At 40.0% G+C, this 22429-nt stretch overlaps 1 protein-coding gene across 1 annotated transcript in view; it reads left to right on the forward strand.

Annotated features, from left to right (window-relative positions):
• Positions 1–22429, forward strand: part of ntng2b (netrin g2b) — an 89247-nt gene that overhangs the window by 63765 nt on the left and 3053 nt on the right. The window contains exons 20-39 of the mRNA XM_016681487.1: positions 242–331; positions 990–1064; positions 1157–1255; positions 1377–1475; positions 2650–2757; positions 2899–3000; positions 3177–3287; positions 3431–3513; positions 9524–9593; positions 10768–10875; positions 11017–11118; positions 11295–11405; positions 11549–11656; positions 11814–11915; positions 12210–12287; positions 12401–12487; positions 12576–12692; positions 14036–14143; positions 15052–15126; positions 17547–17714. Coding sequence (XP_016536973.1) covers positions 242–331; positions 990–1064; positions 1157–1255; positions 1377–1475; positions 2650–2757; positions 2899–3000; positions 3177–3287; positions 3431–3513; positions 9524–9593; positions 10768–10875; positions 11017–11118; positions 11295–11405; positions 11549–11656; positions 11814–11915; positions 12210–12287; positions 12401–12487; positions 12576–12692; positions 14036–14143; positions 15052–15126; positions 17547–17714 — 2001 coding nt within the window. The remainder of the gene's footprint in view (positions 1–241; positions 332–989; positions 1065–1156; positions 1256–1376; positions 1476–2649; positions 2758–2898; positions 3001–3176; positions 3288–3430; positions 3514–9523; positions 9594–10767; positions 10876–11016; positions 11119–11294; positions 11406–11548; positions 11657–11813; positions 11916–12209; positions 12288–12400; positions 12488–12575; positions 12693–14035; positions 14144–15051; positions 15127–17546; positions 17715–22429) is intronic.

Raw genomic sequence — 22429 nt, forward strand, 5'->3', positions numbered from 1 at the left:
TTTCTGTCACTGTGATCCATCCACAGGTAGAATAGCCGTCCTGTAGCCAGCAGCCGTCTCCCTGTAGTTTCACGTTCTCCATCTTAGTTTTTTATACACATCCAGTGGAGCTCCTAACCTCTGTAGTATCCTGAGAACTCATACTCATTCAGCGATGTTAGCTCCACCCCAGTGAAGTAGATGAGAAATGGAAGTGCAACGTTCTTTTAATGGATGACGTTAGAATAATGTGTTACGTTAGGCCACCACTCGTTTGAGGAACATTCGCTGAAGCAACAAACATCATCTCATCATGGAGAGGGCCACATACAAACACAAGCTGAAAGGAAAGGTACCCTTGTTAGCTGTAGTGGTTAGAAGTGCATTTTGTGGTAGAACTGCATCGGGTGGCTTAGGTCGATATATGTGGAAGGCTTGAAATGCAAGAGATATAAGTCGCACATGATGTGTTTTATAAATTGAAGCTTATCTTCCTGACACAATGACTTGTGAGCTCATGAAAGGTGTTGCATGTGATTGCGGGACTTTTTCATAGTCTGATCTATAATTAACTCTTTTTTTATATTCATTTGTTAGGGTGAGTTTTTCTTAATCAAAAGAAAACAGAACCAAAGAAAAATCCCATTATGGTGCATTTGCCGCACAATAAATTCATAAATGAAGTTTGTAGATGTACAGAAAATGTATTTATTGTCTACTATGTAGTGTTTAAAGGATCCATGCCAATAGTTTTTCCTTTATTTAATATGAACTGTGATGATTTTCAAGAAAAAAATATTTGACTTGCTCACAAGCAAAAGTATTTATACAATCTTCAAAAAAAAATAAAAATAAAAATTGTCCCTGAAAAAGATGGAGGAAAATCACTTGCCTTTCAGGGCTTCAAGTAGATTTACCCACAAGTTACACCTTGTCAAAATGTATGAAAGTAAAATTAATCTTCTTTTGGTATTGTTATTTTTGTATTAACAATAAAATTGATGGGTTAGACCAGCACACATCTGTGGAACATGGACATGTAATTCAGAGCCAGACATCATCTCAGCATGGAGAAAAGAGAAAAGGTAACGCACTTCTACTATTAAGAGCATGATAATGTTTTCTGAAAGGCTGCCAAAAAAAAACATCTTAAAGTGGTGTATTATTTTCATGATAGCTGTGTCAACCCCTCACAAATCCAATGGACATGTTCATGAGACTCATGGCCACCAAACGGCAACAGATGAGCAAAGGCACAGTGATACTCAGAAAGCAGGTATCTATTCAGTTTGTGTTCTTTTACGGTGGTTTCCTTATATTGGAGTGCGTGCCTACTAGAAACAGCAAAAGTGGATGTGAATGTTTGCTGCCTATATTAATGAACATTATTGCATCAGTCTCCCAGATGCATGAGAGTCTCGCACAAGGCCACAAAACAGCAGCCTCACATGGACATGGAGAGGAGGGGCATGGACACAATAAAGTAGAAAGGACAGGTATACAAGTGTGGATGTAATAATCTGAAGCTGGACTGATGGAAACATCAGAGAGAGCAAACAGCCTGCCACTTTTTTTTTTTTTTTTTTTTTTTGCTTTTTGCTACATCAGAACCACAAACTTTAATGTCTTTATTGGGATTTCACGTGACGGAGCCACAGCAATTAGTGCGTAGCTGTGAACCAGAGGGGAAAATGATACAGATTTTGACAGTTTTTACAGATAAAAATAGGAAATGTGCATAATGTATTATATTTGCCCATTGTTCTTTGCAAATAAGCTCCACTTCAGTCAAATTGTAGAGTTTCTATAAACAATAATTGTTTATAGAAATTGAAAGTCTTTGTTTTCTTGCCAAAGACTTTCAGCTGAATTGTAACTCATGAATAAGTAACCTAAGCTGCAGCTCTGGCTGCGTGTTGCCAACCTCATAGGTGAACTTCTAATCCCATTCAGGTTAATTACTGCTGGGTATCGTCCAGTATTCGTCTCTCCATCAGCTCTGACACGCTGCATAATGCTGCCACCACCATGTTTCACAGTGGGTCTGGTAGTTCTCTGATGTGCTTGTATTAGATTTTGGTCTGCTGTAACCAGAGCACCATCTTTCACATGTGCTTCACATGGGTTGTCGCAAACAGCTCGTGACGTTCTTTTAACAGGGACACAAAAAAAAACAACAAAAAAAACACTGATAAAAAGGTCAGATTTGTTGTTGTGTTAAAAGATTTTTCCAGCTGAGCTGGGCTGAGATTTACGTACACCGGGTCACTCGGCTGCCTGTCTGAGTAATGCACCCGTTGCCAGGCACGTCAGTTTAAGTGGTCAACTCTGCATCCTTTTCCTTTCACTGTATTTGTATGTGCTACTTTTTATGTGGGTCTGTTATTAAATTAATTCCACTAAAATACACTGAAGTTTGAGGTTGTAACAAAGTAAGAAAAAGCTGAAGATGTGTGAATGATTTCTCAAGGCACTGCAAGTTTATAAAAATGATCTGAAATCTTAGTTAGGAAATAATAGCATACTTTTTAAAAGTAGGTGCTGTGTGATTTTTAAATTATATATCACAATGTTAGGCAAATAAATATACAATATGATGCCGCTGGAACCTTAGAAGTGTAAGAAGGAAACACTTTGCTTCTCCTCTAAATATTAAATGATTTATTTTAGATCCCCACAAGCCCAGTGGACACGTACATGATGCTCATGGTCACATATCGGCAACCCCACATGGGCGTGGAGAAGAGGGGCGCACACACACAAACACTGAAAGGACAGGTACATAGAAAGCAGGGATAATTTAGTTGAAAACTCTAATGTTACTATAAGCTTACAGAAAATAACTGAGAATTAAATGTGCAAAAGGTAGATCTTTACTCAGGCATTTACTCGTAAGCTAAATGAAAGCATGTATTTCAGATCCTCATGAGTCTCATACTGTTGTACATCATGGCCACAAATCGACTACCTCACACGGACATGGAGCGACGGAGCACACACACGCAAAAGTTGGAAGTACAGGTAAACTTTTAGATGGATGGTTAAAAGATTTTGTAAATTTTTCCAAAACTTTGAGGTCATACACATTTACAAAACATGCCCTATAAAGAGTTAAAAGCTGCAAAAAGCAGATATAGTTTGTGTTTGTTTTTGTTTGTTTTTTTTATCTGGTATTTTATTGACAATTATTATTTCAGATGCTCATGTGTCTCACACCCATGTGCATCACGGTCAGAACCCCCCAGGCTCACACGGGCACGGAAAGACAGAGCTCTCCCACGGACGAGTTGAAGCGATTGAAACGACAGGTATAGCTGTTAGACGGAGTAGACGTTATTCTCTTGAAATCAAATAATGTACGATATGCAGCAGATACGTTAGCAAAAGGGGGAGGAAAAATAAGGACAATGGTTGTGCAGACTTGTCATCTTGTTGACGATGCTTATTTCAGATCCTCCGGCGTCTCATGGACACAGACATGAGACGCACGGTCACAAATCGGCAGCCTCACATGGACACGGACATGAGACGGACACACACAGAAAAGTTGAAGTGACAGGTACACTTACTAGATTTATTCAAAGATTAGGTCATGGAAACGTCATGTTGGTACATACGAAAAATAAAAATAAAAGCTAAAATCAATTAGAAACTGAGGAAAGATATCTTTAGAGAGTTTTCTTTGAGACCTTAATAAATAAAAATGTTAATTCCAGGCCATGACAAGTCCCTCGGACATGAGGCTCATGGCCACAGTTCAACAACCTCTCATGGACACGGAGAGGAGGAGCACACACCCAGACATGTTGAAATGACAGGTAGAGCTGTTAGACACAGCATAATGCAAAAGTATTCAAAACCCTTGACCTTTTAATATATATTTTGTAACATTATAACCAGAAAATTTACAACTGTAGCTGCAAGTTGACAAAATGTAAAAAAGCTTGAGACATATGAATACTTTTGCAACATCTTATTGTTGTGGTAGTTTAATAGATCAAGCACAAAAGTGAAAAGAAAAAGAAAAAAAGCTACAAAAACTAACGCACAAAAACAAGTAGCGATGTACAACAGACGTTTATTTGTAATCTCAATAAGATTATTGATTCCAGATGCTTCCAAGTCCCATGGACATGGACAAGAGATTCATGGCCACAAATCAGAGCATGGAGAGGCGCAGCATAGCCCAGGTACCACTTGGTTCTACATAGAGTATAGCATAGCATAGGATAGAATAGTTCCTCATTAGTTACATTTGGAATCTTGTAATGATAACAAAAAAATTTTGTTTCTGGTTGTGAAGACCCTCATAAGTCTGAAGAACACGGCCACCAGTCCGCATCATTTGCACATCCACAAAGTGGAGGGCACGGGGAAACTCACAGGACAGGTGTCTGTTTTTACACGCCGTTATAGAGATCCTCCTATGAATCAACGTAAGAGCTTTACTTACATCTCTGCTGATAATGGCATTTCAGTCGCACATGGTTTTGAGGAGCACGCACACAGCACTCACGGCCACAAAGCACCAATCCCATCGCGGCGCGGGGAGGACAGGGAGGACGCTCACGGCCACAGGAGGGCTGAAAATGAAGGTACTTCGATTTTATGCAGTCATTGCGACGCGCTCGTAGATTTACAGTAGCTATGAATGCTACATTACATGTGAGGCAGCGGAAGCGGAGTAGATAAACATTGACAACAAATTAGGCTTGGCAGCTCACAGTGAGATGGGAAAATGCATCTAAACTTATTTCTTCTACTGAATAATGACCTGTCAGTCAACATGAGCAATACTGCTAAATCTTGATCTGGTAGTAACAGTAGTGCCACATTATTTTATGAAAGGCCTTTAGTGATGTTGAAGGCAAGAAGTAAAAAAAAAAAAACAACTGCCTGCTATATGAAGTAAAGATACAATATGCAGCTTTACTCTAATCAGAATGTTGTAAGCATTTGGTATTGCCTTTTTTATTATTATTATAATCGATGTCAATAATTTTTTACTGACAAATCTGTGAATGATCCTGACTTTAGTGTTTTGCGCTATAGTGTCAAGAAAAGTATTTGCCCACTTTCAGATTTATTTCCGTTTCTATTTAAGTGAAACACACTTAAATGTTTCAGATTGTAAAAAAGAAAGAAAGAAAGAAAGAATAATTATGATTAATTTGTCATGGTACAAGCTACTCAAACCTACCTTTCCCTACTTGGGAACGTATTTGCCTCCTAAACCCAATAGCAAGGAGCCATCTACTCCGCTGTCAAGGAGTTTTGGCTCACCGCTCTCTGAAACATAGTTATAATTTAGCTATGTTGCAAGCGTGAGCAGTCTATTCAAGTTTATGCTGCAGTCACAGTCTAGACTTTTTCATTTTTATTTTCCAAGTATTTCAAAGGTGGACTTCATGGTGTCATTCAGATCAATGACCAACTTCATGACCCAACTTAAAGCCCCAAACTGGACAGACATTCAGGTTTTCCATTGTGGTTTAGAGCACAAGTCATGGTTATCTGTAGTCACAGCAAGTCAACAATATTATGCCAGCATTCAACATGTTTGAATGTTGGTGTAATATTTTGCCAAAAGTCCTGGGGGTCATTAGGTGTGACGAAGAAGATGGTTGTAGCAATTTCCACACTGGTGGATGTCAGAGATTTTTTCTTTTTCCATTTGTTGTTGGATTTCTGTAGGTCAAAGCATGATGACTTGCTTTTGGAGATCTTTCAGCCTGCTTATTGGTGTCAACCTCATTTTTTGATTCTGGCAGTAATAAAGTGTCTATATGTCCAGTAAAGTTAAAACTTAACTGACAAAAAAAAAGAAAAACGAAGTAATTACCGAAGGGGCAAATTATTTTGTTCGGTAAACCGCTCCTGATTTAAACCCTGCTGAACGAATATAAATTGATTTTTTTGAGTGGTGGTTCATTTGTAGAGCACAGTATCGTTGCAAACCACGGGAGAGGAGGAGGTGGTCACGGAACCATAAGGCACGGTGTTCGGAAAGAAGACGACGAGGACAAAGAAAGAAGGAAAAAGAAAGGTAGAACCCTCTATCGATGTAGTCGCGCAGCGGTTCGTAACTGGTTGCACATATTGATTACACAGCTGAGGCAGGCTTATGGGATTTGCCAAAGCAGAGCTTATTGTTTTTTCTGTTACTATTTGTTAGCTGTATTTGTGCTGAAGTGAGGCTCCCGGTCCTGCTTACGGCCTAGGAGTTCAGTTTCTCATCGTCCCATGAATGCTGGTGTATAAAAACACATGTAATGAGTTGTTAGCATGAAGAAATGAAGTGCGTTTTTGAAACATCTCAATCTGCTGCGTGAATTAACAACCTCTTATTACGGTTGTTAATTTTAAAGTGTGACATTGCTAAGGGACAAAGTATAAGCTGTGCTTGCTGTGAAGTCACTTCTGACGGTCAAACTATGGACGCTGTGATATCGAGACTGGAGGGAGCGTTTTTAAAGTTCTCCATCTTCTCAAGTGAAACTGGGAATTTTGACGACTTCCCATCAACACCCAAGAAACTTTAAACAAGTTCCACTATTGGTTTCCGGCTTTTTAGTTTGTTTCAGAATAACAATTTGCACACATTACTACATCGCCTTTTCAACCAAATCAAAACATATTTTGTAACTAGAAAGCAACACAAGACATTTCTTTATCAATTTTTCTTTTTCAATTATGTCCAACCAGTAAAGAACTCTGCAGTAGTTATAGAGTCCGTCAGCTTTGCAGAACAAATTACAACCCATTTTCCCAGGTAGACTTACATTTTAATCCCAAACACCTAATCTATTAGGTTCCTCTGTAGAGTCCTGTGTTGTTCTGACGCTGTCCTCTAGGCTATGCAGACTCCAGCTGTGAGAATGTAAAGTGCAGTAGAAGACTGTGGCATGGTGAATGGCATGAATCTTAAACACAGGTTCCTTCATTTCCCCAAAGGGCTTCTGAAACTCCTGATCTCAGGAGAGCCTCAGGTCAAACAGTTACTCGGGATCATATATGACAGTTTTAAAGGTAAGAGGCCGACATTCTTAGCATCGGGTCCGAAGGGCAGGACAGAAGGATTATATCTCGATGCGCCTTCTGGATTCTTTGGTGTTCAAGTTTGTGGAAAAAAATTCCTTCGCCTTGCTCCATCTTTTTCATCTGTCCCTCTTTGTCCACTCCTTCCCTCTGCGCTCGCTCCCCTCTCATGGCTGTGTTCACTTTGTGCTCACGATTAAGGTAAGGAGATGCACTTTGTGTTCATGCTGCTGTTCAAACACCTGCTAGTTGTTCACATTTATTTTTTCTTTTCTGAAAGGGACGCTTGTTTGGAAAACGTGCAATCGTTGTTTTAAACTCGCAACAGTTTTCTCTCACTGTGACCTTTCACTGTTAACCATTCACAACTGATAAATACCAACAAACCAGCATCTTGACTCATAACGCTAATTTGAGGAAGAATGTCCCATTGCCTTTCCAGTCTGGAAAGTAATTGGCCATTTATATTTAATTAGGCAGGTCTCCCCTACTGCTTGCACGGTTCCCTCAGTGCTGAGAGAGGCACTTTATGGTTCTCCTTGCGTTGGCTTCCTTTAAACCGGCTCATTAATATTTTAGCTGGCATCATCAGCCGAACAATAATAAAATAATAATGTGACGGCTGATTAAACAGCTAAACTCCGACTTTTTAATGTGCATTTAAATGTGTATTTGCATAAACATGCCCGGTAAACGCCTCTTTAGAGGACAGTGATGCCTTGCAGCACACCACTGCAGCCAACTTCTGAAGCTTAATAAAAGCTTAATTAGGAAGTGGCCTCAGCCAAGATAATCAGCCAGCGTGGAGCATCGCTGCTCCACCGACGGCTGCACCGCCTCTGCACAACGCAGGCACCTCTGTTCCTAATGTCATTAATCTCTCTCTGAAGAGAAATTATTCCAATCGTTACACAATTTCACTTTTTTTTGTTGTTGTTGTTTCGGCTCGTGTTTCTGTGACGGACTGGCGACCTGCAAAGGGTGTACTCTGCCTCTCGCCCAATTACAGCTGCAGATGAGAGCTGCGATTGTGTCACTGGCGCCACCTTGACGTTGAGAACCTGTCCNAGGTGAGGCAAAACATACAAAAGGAAAAGCTTTCTGTCACTGTGATCCATCCACAGGTAGAATAGCCGTCCTGTAGCCAGCAGCCGTCTCCCTGTAGTTTCACGTTGTCCATCTTAGTTTTTTATACACATCCAGTGGAGCTCCTAACCTCTGTAGCATCCTGAGAACTCATACTCATTCAGCGATGTTAGCTCCACCCCAGTGAAGTAGATGAGAAATGGAAGTGCAACGTTCTTTTAATGGATGACGTTAGAATAATGTGTTACGTTAGGCCACCACGCGTCTGAGGAACATTCGCTGAAGCAACAAACATCATCTCATCATGGAGAGGGCCACATACAAACACAAGCTGAAAGGAAAGGTACCCTTGTTAGCTGTAGTGGTTAGAAGTGCATTTTGTGGTAGAACTGCATCGGGTGGCTTAGGTCGATAAATGTGGAAGGCTTGAAATGCAAGAGATATAAGTCGCACATGATGTGTTTTATAAATTGAAGCTTATCTTCCTGACACAATGACTTGTGAGCTCATGAAAGGTGTTACATGTGATTGCGGGACTTTTTCATAGTCTGATCTATAATTAACTCTTTTTTTATGTTCATTTGTTAGGGTGAGTTTTTCTTAATCAAAAGAAAACAGAACCAAAGAAAAATCCCATTATGGTGCATTTGCCGCACAATAAATTCATAAATGAAGTTTGTAGATGTACAGAAAATGTATTTATTGTCTACTATGTAGTGTTTAAAGGATCCATGCCAATAGTTTTTCCTTTATTTAATATGAACTGTGATGATTTTCAAGAAAAAAATATTTGACTTGCTCACAAGCAAAAGTATTTATACAATCTTCAAAAAAAAATAAAAATAAAAATTGTCCCTGAAAAAGATGGAGGAAAATCACTTGCCTTTCAGGGCTTCAAGTAGATTTACCCACAAGTTACACCTTGTCAAAATGTATGAAAGTAAAATTAATCTTCTTTTGGTATTGTTATTTTTGTATTAACAATAAAATTGATGGGTTAGACCAGCACACATCTGTGGAACATGGACATGTAATTCAGAGCCAGACATCATCTCAGCATGGAGAAAAGAGAAAAGGTAACGCACTTCTACTATTAAGAGCATGATAATGTTTTCTGAAAGGCTGCCAAAAAAAAAAAACATCTTAAAGTGGTGTATTATTTTCATGATAGCTGTGTCAACCCCTCACAAATCCAATGGACATGTTCATGAGACTCATGGCCACCAAACGGCAACAGATGAGCAAAGGCACAGTGATACTCAGGAAGCAGGTATCTATTCAGTTTGTGTTCTTTTACGGTGGTTTCCTTATATTGGAGTGCGTGCCTACTAGAAACAGCAAAAGTGGATGTGAATGTTTGCTGCCTATATTAATGAACATTATTGCATCAGTCTCCCAGATGCATGAGAGTCTCGCACAAGGCCACAAAACAGCAGCCTCACATGGACATGGAGAGGAGGGGCATGGACACAATAAAGTAGAAAGGACAGGTATACAAGTGTGGATGTAATAATCTGAAGCTGGACTGATGGAAACATCAGAGAGAGCAAACAGCCTGCCACTTTTTTTTTTTTTTTTTTTTTTTGCTTTTTGCTACATCAGAACCACAAACTTTAATGTCTTTATTGGGATTTCACGTGACGGAGCCACAGCAATTAGTGCGTAGCTGTGAACCAGAGGGGAAAATGATACAGATTTTGACAGTTTTTACAGATAAAAATAGGAAATGTGCATAATGTATTATATTTGCCCATTGTTCTTTGCAAATAAGCTCCACTTCAGTCAAATTGTAGAGTTTCTATAAACAATAATTGTTTATAGAAATTGAAAGTCTTTGTTTTCTTGCCAAAGACTTTCAGCTGAATTGTAACTCATGAATAAGTAACCTAAGCTGCAGCTCTGGCTGCGTGTTGCCAACCTCATAGGTGAACCTCTAATCCCATTCCAGTTAATTACTGCTGGGTATCATCCAGTATTCGGCTCTCCATCAGCTCTGACACGCTGCATAATGCTGCCACCACCATGTTTCACAGTGGGTCTGGTAGTTCTCTGATGTGCTTGTATTAGATTTTGGTCTGCTGTAGCCAGAGCACCATCTTTCACATGTGCTCCACATGGATTGTCGCAAACGGCTCGTGACGTTCTTTTAACAGGGACACAAAAAAAAACAACAAAAAAAACACTGATAAAAAGGTCAGATTTGTTGTTGTGTTAAAAGATTTTTCCAGCTGAGCTGGGCTGAGATTTACGTACACCGGGTCACTCGGCTGCCTGTCTGAGTAATGCACCCGTTGCCAGGCACGTCAGTTTAAGTGGTCAACTCTGCATCCTTTTCCTTTCACTGTATTTGTATGTGCTACTTTTTATGTGGGTCTGTTATTAAATTAATTCCACTAAAATACACTGAAGTTTGAGGTTGTAACAAAGTAAGAAAAAGCTGAAGATGTGTGAATGATTTCTCAAGGCACTGCAAGTTTATAAAAATGATCTGAAATCTTAGTTAGGAAATAATAGCATACTTTTTAAAAGTAGGTGCTGTGTGATTTTTAAATTATATATCACAATGTTAGGCAAATAAATATACAATATGATGCCGCTGGAACCTTAGAAGTGTAAGAAGGAAACACTTTGCTTCTCCTCTAAATATTAAATGATTTATTTTAGATCCCCACAAGCCCAGTGGACACGTACATGATGCTCATGGTCACATATCGGCAACCCCACATGGGCGTGGAGAAGAGGGGCGCACACACACAAACACTGAAAGGACAGGTACATAGAAAGCAGGGATAATTTAGTTGAAAACTCTAATGTTACTATAAGCTTACAGAAAATAACTGAGAATTAAATGTGCAAAAGGTAGATCTTTACTCAGGCATTTACTCGTAAGCTAAATGAAAGCATGTATTTCAGATCCTCATGAGTCTCATACTGTTGTACATCATGGCCACAAATCGACTACCTCACACGGACATGGAGCGACGGAGCACACACACGCAAAAGTTGGAAGTACAGGTAAACTTTTAGATGGATGGTTAAAAGATTTTGTAAATTTTTCCAAAACTTTGAGGTCATACACATTTACAAAACATGCCCTATAAAGAGTTAAAAGCTGCAAAAAGCAGATATAGTTTGTGTTTGTTTTTGTTTGTTTTTTTTATCTGGTATTTTATTGACAATTATTATTTCAGATGCTCATGTGTCTCACACCCATGTGCATCACGGTCAGAACCCCCCAGGCTCACACGGGCACGGAAAGACAGAGCTCTCCCACGGACGAGTTGAAGCGATTGAAACGACAGGTATAGCTGTTAGACGGAGTAGACGTTATTCTCTTGAAATCAAATAATGTACGATATGCAGCAGATACGTTAGCAAAAGGGGGAGGAAAAATAAGGACAATGGTTGTGCAGACTTGTCATCTTGTTGACGATGCTTATTTCAGATCCTCCGGCGTCTCATGGACACAGACATGAGACGCACGGTCACAAATCGGCAGCCTCACATGGACACGGACATGAGACGGACACACACAGAAAAGTTGAAGTGACAGGTACACTTACTAGATTTATTCAAAGATTAGGTCATGGAAACGTCATGTTGGTACATACGAAAAATAAAAATAAAAGCTAAAATCAATTAGAAACTGAGGAAAGATATCTTTAGAGAGTTTTCTTTGAGACCTTAATAAATAAAAATGTTAATTCCAGGCCATGACAAGTCCCTCGGACATGAGGCTCATGGCCACAGTTCAACAACCTCTCATGGACACGGAGAGGAGGAGCACACACCCAGACATGTTGAAATGACAGGTAGAGCTGTTAGACACAGCATAATGCAAAAGTATTCAAAACCCTTGACCTTTTAATATATATTTTGTAACATTATAACCAGAAAATTTACAACTGTAGCTGCAAGTTGACAAAATGTAAAAAAGCTTGAGACATATGAATACTTTTGCAACATCTTATTGTTGTGGTAGTTTAATAGATCAAGCACAAAAGTGAAAAGAAAAAGAAAAAAAGCTACAAAAACTAACGCACAAAAACAAGTAGCGATGTACAACAGACGTTTATTTGTAATCTCAATAAGATTATTGATTCCAGATGCTTCCAAGTCCCATGGACATGGACAAGAGATTCATGGCCACAAATCAGAGCATGGAGAGGCGCAGCATAGCCCAGGTACCACTTGGTTCTACATAGAGTATAGCATAGCATAGGATAGAATAGTTCCTCATTAGTTACATTTGGAATCTTGTAATGATAACAAAAAAATTTTGTTTCTGGTTGTGAAGACCCTCATAAGTCTGAAGAACACGGCCACCAGTCCGCATCATTTGCACATCCACAAAGTGGAGGGCACGGGGAAACTCACAGGACAGGTGTCTGTTTTTACACGCCGTTATAGAGATCCTCCTATGAATCAACGTAAGAGCTTTACTTACATCTCTGCTGATAATGGCATTTCAGTCGCACATGGTTTTGAGGAGCACGCACACAGCACTCACGGCCACAAAGCACCAATCCCATCGCGGCGCGGGGAGGACAGGGAGGACGCTCACGGCCACAGGAGGGCTGAAAATGAAGGTACTTCGATTTTATGCAGTCATTGCGACGCGCTCGTAGATTTACAGTAGCTATGAATGCTACATTACATGTGAGGCAGCGGAAGCGGAGTAGATAAACATTGACAACAAATTAGGCTTGGCAGCTCACAGTGAGATGGGAAAATGCATCTAAACTTATTTCTTCTACTGAATAATGACCTGTCAGTCAACATGAGCAATACTGCTAAATCTTGATCTGGTAGTAACAGTAGTGCCACATTATTTTATGAAAGGCCTTTAGTGATGTTGAAGGCAAGAAGTAAAAAAAAAAAAACAACTGCCTGCTATATGAAGTAAAGATACAATATGCAGCTTTACTCTAATCAGAATGTTGTAAGCATTTGGTATTGCCTTTTTTATTATTATTATAATCGATGTCAATAATTTTTTACTGACAAATCTGTGAATGATCCTGACTTTAGTGTTTTGCGCTATAGTGTCAAGAAAAGTATTTGCCCACTTTCAGATTTATTTCCGTTTCTATTTAAGTGAAACACACTTAAATGTTTCAGATTGTAAAAAAGAAAGAAAGAAAGAAAGAATAATTATGATTAATTTGTCATGGTACAAGCTACTCAAACCTACCTTTCCCTACTTGGGAACGTATTTGCCTCCTAAACCCAATAGCAAGGAGCCATCTACTCCGCTGTCAAGGAGTTTTGGCTCACCGCTCTCTGAAACATAGTTATAATTTAGCTATGTTGCAAGCGTGAGCAGTCTATTCAAGTTTATGCTGCAGTCACAGTCTAGACTTTTTCATTTTTATTTTCCAAGTATTTCAAAGGTGGACTTCATGGTGTCATTCAGATCAATGACCAACTTCATGACCCAACTTAAAGCCCCAAACTGGACAGACATTCAGGTTTTCCATTGTGGTTTAGAGCACAAGTCATGGTTATCTGTAGTCACAGCAAGTCAACAATATTATGCCAGCATTCAACATGTTTGAATGTTGGTGTAATATTTTGCCAAAAGTCCTGGGGGTCATTAGGTGTGACGAAGAAGATGGTTGTAGCAATTTCCACACTGGTGGATGTCAGAGATTTTTTCTTTTTCCATTTGTTGTTGGATTTCTGTAGGTCAAAGCATGATGACTTGCTTTTGGAGATCTTTCAGCCTGCTTATTGGTGTCAACCTCATTTTTTGATTCTGGCAGTAATAAAGTGTCTATATGTCCAGTAAAGTTAAAACTTAACTGACAAAAAAAAAGAAAAACGAAGTAATTACCGAAGGGGCAAATTATTTTGTTCGGTAAACCGCTCCTGATTTAAACCCTGCTGAACGAATATAAATTGATTTTTTTGAGTGGTGGTTCATTTGTAGAGCACAGTATCGTTGCAAACCACGGGAGAGGAGGAGGTGGTCACGGAACCATAAGGCACGGTGTTCGGAAAGAAGACGACGAGGACAAAGAAAGAAGGAAAAAGAAAGGTAGAACCCTCTATCGATGTAGTCGCGCAGCGGTTCGTAACTGGTTGCACATATTGATTACACAGCTGAGGCAGGCTTATGGGATTTGCCAAAGCAGAGCTTATTGTTTTTTCTGTTACTATTTGTTAGCTGTATTTGTGCTGAAGTGAGGCTCCCGGTCCTGCTTACGGCCTAGGAGTTCAGTTTCTCATCGTCCCATGAATGCTGGTGTATAAAAACACATGTAATGAGTTGTTAGCATGAAGAAATGAAGTGCGTTTTTGAAACATCTCAATCTGCTGCGTGAATTAACAACCTCTTATTACGGTTGTTAATTTTAAAGTGTGACATTGCTAAGGGACAAAGTATAAGCTGTGCTTGCTGTGAAGTCACTTCTGACGGTCAAACTATGGACGCTGTGATATCGAGACTGGAGGGAGCGTTTTTAAAGTTCTCCATCTTCTCAAGTGAAGCTGGGAATTTTGACGACTTCCCATCAACACCCAAGAAACTTTAAACAAGTTCCACTATTGGTTTCCGGCTTTTTAGTTTGTTTCAGAATAACAATTTGCACACATTACTACATCGCCTTTTCAACCAAATCAAAGCATATTTTGTAACTAGAAAGCAACACAAGACATTTCTTTATCAATTTTTCTTTTTCAATTATGTCCAACCAGTAAAGAACTCTGCAGTAGTTATAGAGTCCGTCAGCTTTGCAGAACAAATTACAACCCATTTTCCCAGGTAGACTTACATTTTAATCCCAAACACCTAATCTATTAGGTTCCTCTGTAGAGTCCTGTGTTGTTCTGACGCCGTCCTCTAGGCTATGCAGACTCCAGCTGTGAGAATGTAAAGTGCAGTAGAAGACTGTGGCATGGTGAATGGCATGAATCTTAAACACAGGTTCCTTCATTTCCCCAAAGGGCTTCTGAAACTCCTGATCTCAGGAGAGCCTCAGGTCAAACAGTTACTCGGGATCATATATGACAGTTTTAAAGGTAAGAGGCCGACATTCTTAGCATCGGGTCCGAAGGACAAGTATTATATCTCGATGTGCCTTCTGGATTCTTTGGTGTTCAAGTTTGTGGAAAAAAATTCCTTCGCCTTGCTCCATCTTTTTCATCTGTCCCTCTTTGTCCACTCCTTCCCTCTGCACTCGCTCCCCTCTCATGGCTGTGTTCACTTTGTGCTCACGATTAAGGTAAGGAGATGCACTTTGTGTTCATGCTGCTGTTCAAACACCTGCTAGTTGTTCACATTTATTTTTTCTTTTCTGAAAGGGACGCTTGTTTGGAAAACGTGCAATCGTCGCTTTAAACTCGCAACAGTTTTCTCTCACTGTGACCTTTCACTGTTAACCATTCACAACTGATAAATACCAACAAACCAGCATCTTGACTCATAACGCTAATTTGAGGAAGAATGTCCCATTGCCTTTCCAGTCTGGAAAGTAATTGGCCATTTATATTTAATTAGGCAGGTCTCCCCTACTGCTTGCACGGTTCCCTCAGTGCTGAGAGAGGCACTTTATGGTTCTCCTTGCGTTGGCTTCCTTTAAACCGGCTCATTAATATTTTAGCTGGCATCATCAGCCGAACAATAATAAAATAATAATGTGACGGCTGATTAAACAGCTAAACTCCGACTTTTTAATGTGCATTTAAATGTGTATTTCCATAAACATGCCCGGTAAACGCCTCTTTAGAGGACAGTGATGCCTTGCAGCACATCACTGCAGCCAACTTCTGAAGCTTAATAAAAGCTTAATTAGGAAGCGGCCTCAGCCAAGATAATCAGCCAGCGTGGAGCATCGCTGCTCCACCGACGGCTGCACCGCCTCTGCACAACGCAGGCACCTCTGTTCCTAATGTCATTAATCTCTCTCTGAAGAGAAATTATTCCAATCGTTACACAATTTCACTTTTTTTTGTTGTTGTTGTTTCGGCTCGTGTTTCTGTGACGGACTGGCGACCTGCAAAGGGTGTACTCTGCCTCTCGCCCCAGTTACAGCTGCAGATGAGAGCTGCGATTGTGTCACTGGCGCCACCTTGACGTTGAGAACCTGTCCTCAAAAAGCAGCTGCAAGATCACTAACTTTAAATAATCTACCGGCTAATCTACTGTTTAATTATAGCACACAGAGTTGTGGCAGTGTACAAACACACACAGAAGAAATTAAATTTATATATATTTTTTCACAGACAATGTATTTTTACATACCGTTTTATGCAACATGTCTTTATTGTCAAAGTTGTAAATGTTGCATTCATATCAGCTCTTCTTTTTTCAGATATTTCACGTCAGCTGGATTGTTCAAACTATAGGTTTTAGTGAAAGTTGTTGGAGTCATATTGAATTGAAAATGAAGCATCATAGTCACTGGGCACAGGAAAATCAGAATACAATGATAAAAAAAAAAATAACTGTTAGATCGAACAACAGCTTAATCAATGTGAAGCGGTACTTTGCACAGATTAATGCAAATGTTTCAGGGTCTCTATCCATAATAAACTCAAGCCAATTATTTACAGGAAGATTTACCATCTGCTGCATGTGGCGATTTTAATACTAAAAAAAAAAAAAGTTCTAGTTAAATATATATTATATTAACCACACCGTGTTTTCATTAAGATGATAATTAATAAAGCCTTAATTTTGATCATTCTCAAGCTTTCATGACCGCTGGATCTCTCATGTCCCTCAAAGTGATTATAAAGTTGTTATTCCACGCATGAACGACCCATGGGTTTGATTTTAAGGAGAACAGGCTCGCTGAGGAGGACTGCCCCAAATGCATCTCATTTAAATTTCAGCTAGTTTTATCAAGCTCGTTTCGTTGCCTGTGCTCTCGACTGGACCCGTCACGCTAACGAGGGTCGGGCTGATTTCGCAAGTTTCCGCTTCGGGTCCAGAAACACCGACTGCATCCTTCGCTTCCGGACTCCCCGGTTTATGATTTTGCGGCTTGTAATCGAGTCATCTGGTAACGTAATTAAATTCCCGGGCAGAATTAACATGCCTGAACCTACGCGAGATTAAATGCACGAGCACAAACAGTCGCCCGCAGAAACACACAGGATGGAATGGAGGAATTCCCCTCAGTAATCAGTGCAGCACACCGAAGCAGACTCAGCAAACCTGCGAGTGTGTGCTAATGGAGAGGGAGTGGTTTGTCTTTATGGAGCCAATATAGAGTGAGAGATGCGCCCCATAAAACACAAGCAGAGCAGTTTATTCTTCAAACTGACGCCTAACCCCCCGTTTGATGAATTGGTTAGAGCGGATCGGTTTGCACTTCTTCCTGCCGCCTTCGATGAAATCCCACCTCTTTCCCCATTTTGGTTATTTACACTTTGAAGTCAAAATATGAACCTGTTTTGCTTGGGAACCAAACCGAAATATGTCTCTTTTCATTCAGACTGTGAGTGCTACGGCCACTCCAACCGCTGCAGCTACATCGACTACCTGAACATCGTCACTTGTGTCAGCTGCAAGCACAACACCAGAGGCCAGAACTGCCAACACTGCAGACTGGGATACTTCCGCAACGCCTCTGCCGAACTGGATGATGAGAACGTCTGCATCGGTCAGTCTGCTGGGAGTCGATGGGAGTGTGTGCGGAGGGGCGGGGGGTCAGATCAACGTGTGTGTGTGTGTGTGTGTGTGTGTGTGTGTGTGTGTGTGTCAATATAGCAGCAGAGTGGGATTTTTTTTTCTGTGTCTAATAGAGGAGCACATAAAAGAATGCTTGTTTGAAAATTAACACAATTACTCATGTGGTTTTAAGCCGAGGAATAACTGGTCAGTATTGTGGATGGAGGATTAAATTTGACTGTACAAAAACAAACAAACAAACAAAAGAACCATTCATACAATAAAACATGATTGCTTGTCTGAAACTTATCTAAATTGCACTGGACTGTTATAAATGTAGATTTGTTTGTTTGTTTTTTACTCTATTTAGCACGATTCTGTAGTTTCTAAATACTGGAGTTGTGCAGAACATGCAGTAAGTTCAATTTTGAGTCGCAGTAACTCCCATAGCAAAGGCTCCTGCAGAAGTTGGTCATCTGCTGCCAGTAAACTTTACAGAGTCTGTAAATTAATGTCAGCACAAATCCAGGTGTTTTGCAAAGGCCTCCGATCTTTAGTGGTAAACATTTGTGAACAAGCAGCATCTTAAAACGAAGGAGCACATCAGGCAGTTCAGGGGTAAAGTTGGGGAAATGTTTCTTCAAGAAGGCCGAGGATACGGAACGGTTCATTTCGTCCAGATGAAGAAATATTCAGAGAAGGGAGGACATTAATTAGGGGAGAAACCAAGAGACCCACAACACTGGTGAATTGCTGTAGAAAATTTGCAAGCAGTTTTCCACAAGCCATGTAGGGAACACAACTAAAATGTGAAAGAAGATTGTTCTAAAAATGCAAACACTTTGGCCCACGTGCAAAATGCGATGTATGGGAGGAAGCTAACACCCTTACCACACTCTTGGAAAAAAAAAAAAACAAAAAAAAAACATGGTGGTGGTGACATTATGCTTTGGAGAAGCTTTTCTTTAGCTAAACATCTAATCATACAGATCTGTTATGAAGTAGTTTAGATCAGCGTTGTGGGTCTTTTTGGAGGACTGGTGTCAAACTCCCGTCCTCGAGGTTTCCTGCTACTTTTACATCCACCTCTGATCCGACATCTGGATCAAGCTGAATTGGCTCTTCAACATGCAGTCGAGTGCTAACAGAGTCCAGCTAATGACCTAATTTCTTTGATTCAGGTGTGTCAAAGCAGAGAGACATCTAAAAGCTGCAGGGCACCGACACCTGTGGTTTACATTAAAGCATATTCACGTGTTGAAATTTGGGGGTGGGCTGAGTACAAATACATTGATACATACACTGAATGTACTTTCTGCACCACAGTTACTCTACTTTGAGTCGGTTTCAATGAAACACACTAAAATTTGTGGCTGTGATGGGAAATAATGTAAAAAGAATATTTTTTTTTCTTTTTTTCTGAAAGGCGTTCTGTTTTCTACAGAACATTGTTCCCAAATTAGCCCTCATGAGTAAATAAACTCATCAACTTATGAATACATTTAACTCATCTTTTCCATTTCAATTTGAGATATAAAGGACATTATAAATAAAATTCATTATTACTGTCATTATTATCGTATTTCATCAAGCAGCTGTTGACTCGACCAATGTGGCCTCTGCCTCTCAGCGTCAGCTCTGTGATCTTAAGTGGCCTTCCACTTCGGAGCTGATTTTGTTCTTATTCCCACTTGCATCCACTTTGTTTAAACCACTTAAAATGTTAAACATTTAGTAGCAAGGAAATGTCATTCCTGGACTTATTGCAGAAGACTAGTTAGGGTAAGTATACGATTAAAAGAGTTTAGCGTTCAGGATGAGTTGCGGTGGATGTGCGCTGACGCCAGATGTGACATAAAGAATTAAAAATATCCTGAATGCTGAAATGTGCATGAATCGTGTAGACTTCAACAGGAAAATAAAGCAAGCGCGCTTCTCTTATTTTTATTCTCTTTCAATCAGATCAGAGCCAGCACAACAACATGTACAGGAGCTGACAAGAGATTCCCATAGTCTGGAGATAAAGCTTTGTGTTCTAGGCCTGTTGCCTTTGTACCCCGAAGCAAGGCGGACTACAATATGAATGGTGCAAACAGCCTCAGGCACCCTTAAAGCTAAAAGTCAACACCGTAAACTTCCATCACATCCACTATGCTGAAGTGCGGAGCAAGAACAATGCGGGGCATGACCGGTTTAAAACGAGTAAATGTTTACTATCGCACATTTGCGTGAACACTCGCCGTTTATTTGCATACGTCAGCGGCTGCTTTTTGCGAAGCGTTCGTGTTGGAGAACATTCTGTTTGCATAGCTGTGGAGGTGAAATCTGGTGTTGATTTTTAAGCCATCTGTAGGTGAACGGCAGGAGGCCGGAGGGTGAACTCACCACAGTCGGAGCACACACGGCTCCCGGCCTTAGAGTCAGCACAAATAAGACCCCATCAGCTCATCTGCCCGCACAGTGGCACACCGAGTGCAGCCAAAGACATCATGGCCTCTAGAGTGAGGAACATCTTCCAAACAGCTTGACTAATATACATAATAATCACTGCTTACGACCCAGATCCGATATATTAATCACTTTCCTGCTTATTTGTTGTTTGTTTTTGTTGTTTTTTTTAACTTCACTTTTATGTTTTAAATATTTTATAGTAACTTCATTTGCAAGTATAGCTTTGTCCAGTTTATCAAGTCAAAGTCTAGAAATGGTCACGGAGTTGAATTCAGTCTCATTAGAGCGGTGTTTGGGACTCTTATTTTGAAGACAGGAAGGAAGTAGTTGTTGAGGTAGTCTGTTGTTTTGATGAGATTGACAATTAAAGATTGTTGGGTGGGTTGGGTGATTGCATTCAGTTACAAGAGCATTGAAGCCCCTTAATTGTTACTCCCCCATCCTGAGCAGCCATATTGAATCTGAGCCCAGGGTCAGTTTGGGACTTCCAAATTTCACAAATCAAAATTACGACTTCAGCAGGTGATCATTTTTTGATTTTCCCACCTTGTAAATCACAAATTCTGACTTTAGGATGAAAAAAATTGCCTTCACCTTGTGGTCAAGAGATGATTTGTACAGGTACATCTATTTAAGGCTCATTGTATTCATTTGAGTTCTGTTGATGGGTACAAAACTGCTGTCATGTTTCTCGCGTCGTATACCGGTTTGTAAGATCTGGTCCATCTGAATCTAAGATCTTGAAATTCTAACAAAGTCTGAATTATATTCTGAACAAACTGGTAAATAATGCAGCATAAAAAGAGGGACTTTTTTGCATCTCCGCCAGCTTTTGAAAATAGCACCACATTTCTGACACTTACTTTTGAAATCAGACGTGATCAAAAAGCTTGCGCCTCCGCGTGGCTGAAGGGTTGTCATCAGCGTCTGAAATAAATATTTTCCGACTTAAAAGGACACCTGTCATTTTGATGGGCTTTTTTTTATTATTTATTTTGCTCTGAATGTGAAGAAAGTCAAAGCAAAAAATTATTCAAGGCGGCGAGATCCGTGCCGTTGTCTGGAAGCAAGCGGGTGACAAGTTTGTGGAAAGCTCGTTAATTTAACCTCGAGTACATCTTCAGTCAGTTCGTGTGCTCGTGCTGCAGACGCTCACAGGGAAAAGTTGATACGAAGCACGTGGTTTGGTCCAGAGAGCCAAAAATATCTGCAAACATTACAAAAGAGCTGGTGGATGAGTCTATTGCTTCAGATATCTTGCAGGTGGTAAAAAAAAAAAAAAAAGAAAAATGGGGTGAAACTGTTATAATTAGCCGAGAGAAAAGGATTACACTTAAGATCTGAATCTCTGCCATACTGCCTGCCGTATCTGAAGACACTTCGCTCTCCCTGCCCTGTTGTGGATCTGATTTGAAATGTGAAATTTATTGGTTTATTTGGCAGGATAAATGCACACACTTTATTTAACATTTTTGTAAGTGCACCAGACTAAGCTAAATTCCTGTTTTCCATCTGCTGTCCGTGAACAAATTAGGAATTTGTCTTGGTAAGAAAAAAGGTGAAATGAAACAAGGTTAAAATTACTTAACTGTACAAATTATGTCATGAAATATAGTAAATACAAAATCAATGGAAAATATTATACAGAGAAGGTTTTTTTTGTTTTGTTTTGTTTTTTTTACATTTTGTCCACAAACACCCAATATGTTTTAATCGGATATTATGCGACGGAGGAACACGAAGTAGAAACAAAAGTGGTTTCAAATTCAGGAGCTGCTGAGAACCAAGCAGAAGCTGCACAGGAGGAAACACAGTGCAGCTGGAGAGGTTTTGCAGCTTAAATAGACCATAGAAATCATTAGGGGTTGCTTGGTATATTCTGCAGAGTATGAGAAATATCACGTGTGGAAGCAGCATCTCAGCCGGAGGAGACTGCCTGAATTAGCTGGCAGGCGTCGCCTCGTTACTGAACAAACAGTCCAAGGAACACAGCAAACAGGTCAGAGATCGAGTAAGACGGTGATTCTTAAAGCAGAGTTATGTTATTAAACAAAGTCCTGATCTTTAGCTCAAAATGAAAAAAAAAATATGGCACGATTTTTAATTTCGAGAGAAGAGAAGCATCCTAGAGGCCAATGGTGGTATTACAGGAGCTGCAAAGGTGCACAGCTGTTAAATACGTTGCCTAAAGAACATCATAAATACTTTTCCTTTCTGCACTGCTTTGTGTTGGTCTATCCCTCAAAATCGTATGAA

The sequence above is a fragment of the Poecilia formosa genome, unplaced genomic scaffold, assembly GCF_000485575.1.
Source record: "Poecilia formosa unplaced genomic scaffold, Poecilia_formosa-5.1.2 Scaffold282, whole genome shotgun sequence".
Classification (NCBI taxonomy): domain Eukaryota; kingdom Metazoa; phylum Chordata; class Actinopteri; order Cyprinodontiformes; family Poeciliidae; genus Poecilia; species Poecilia formosa.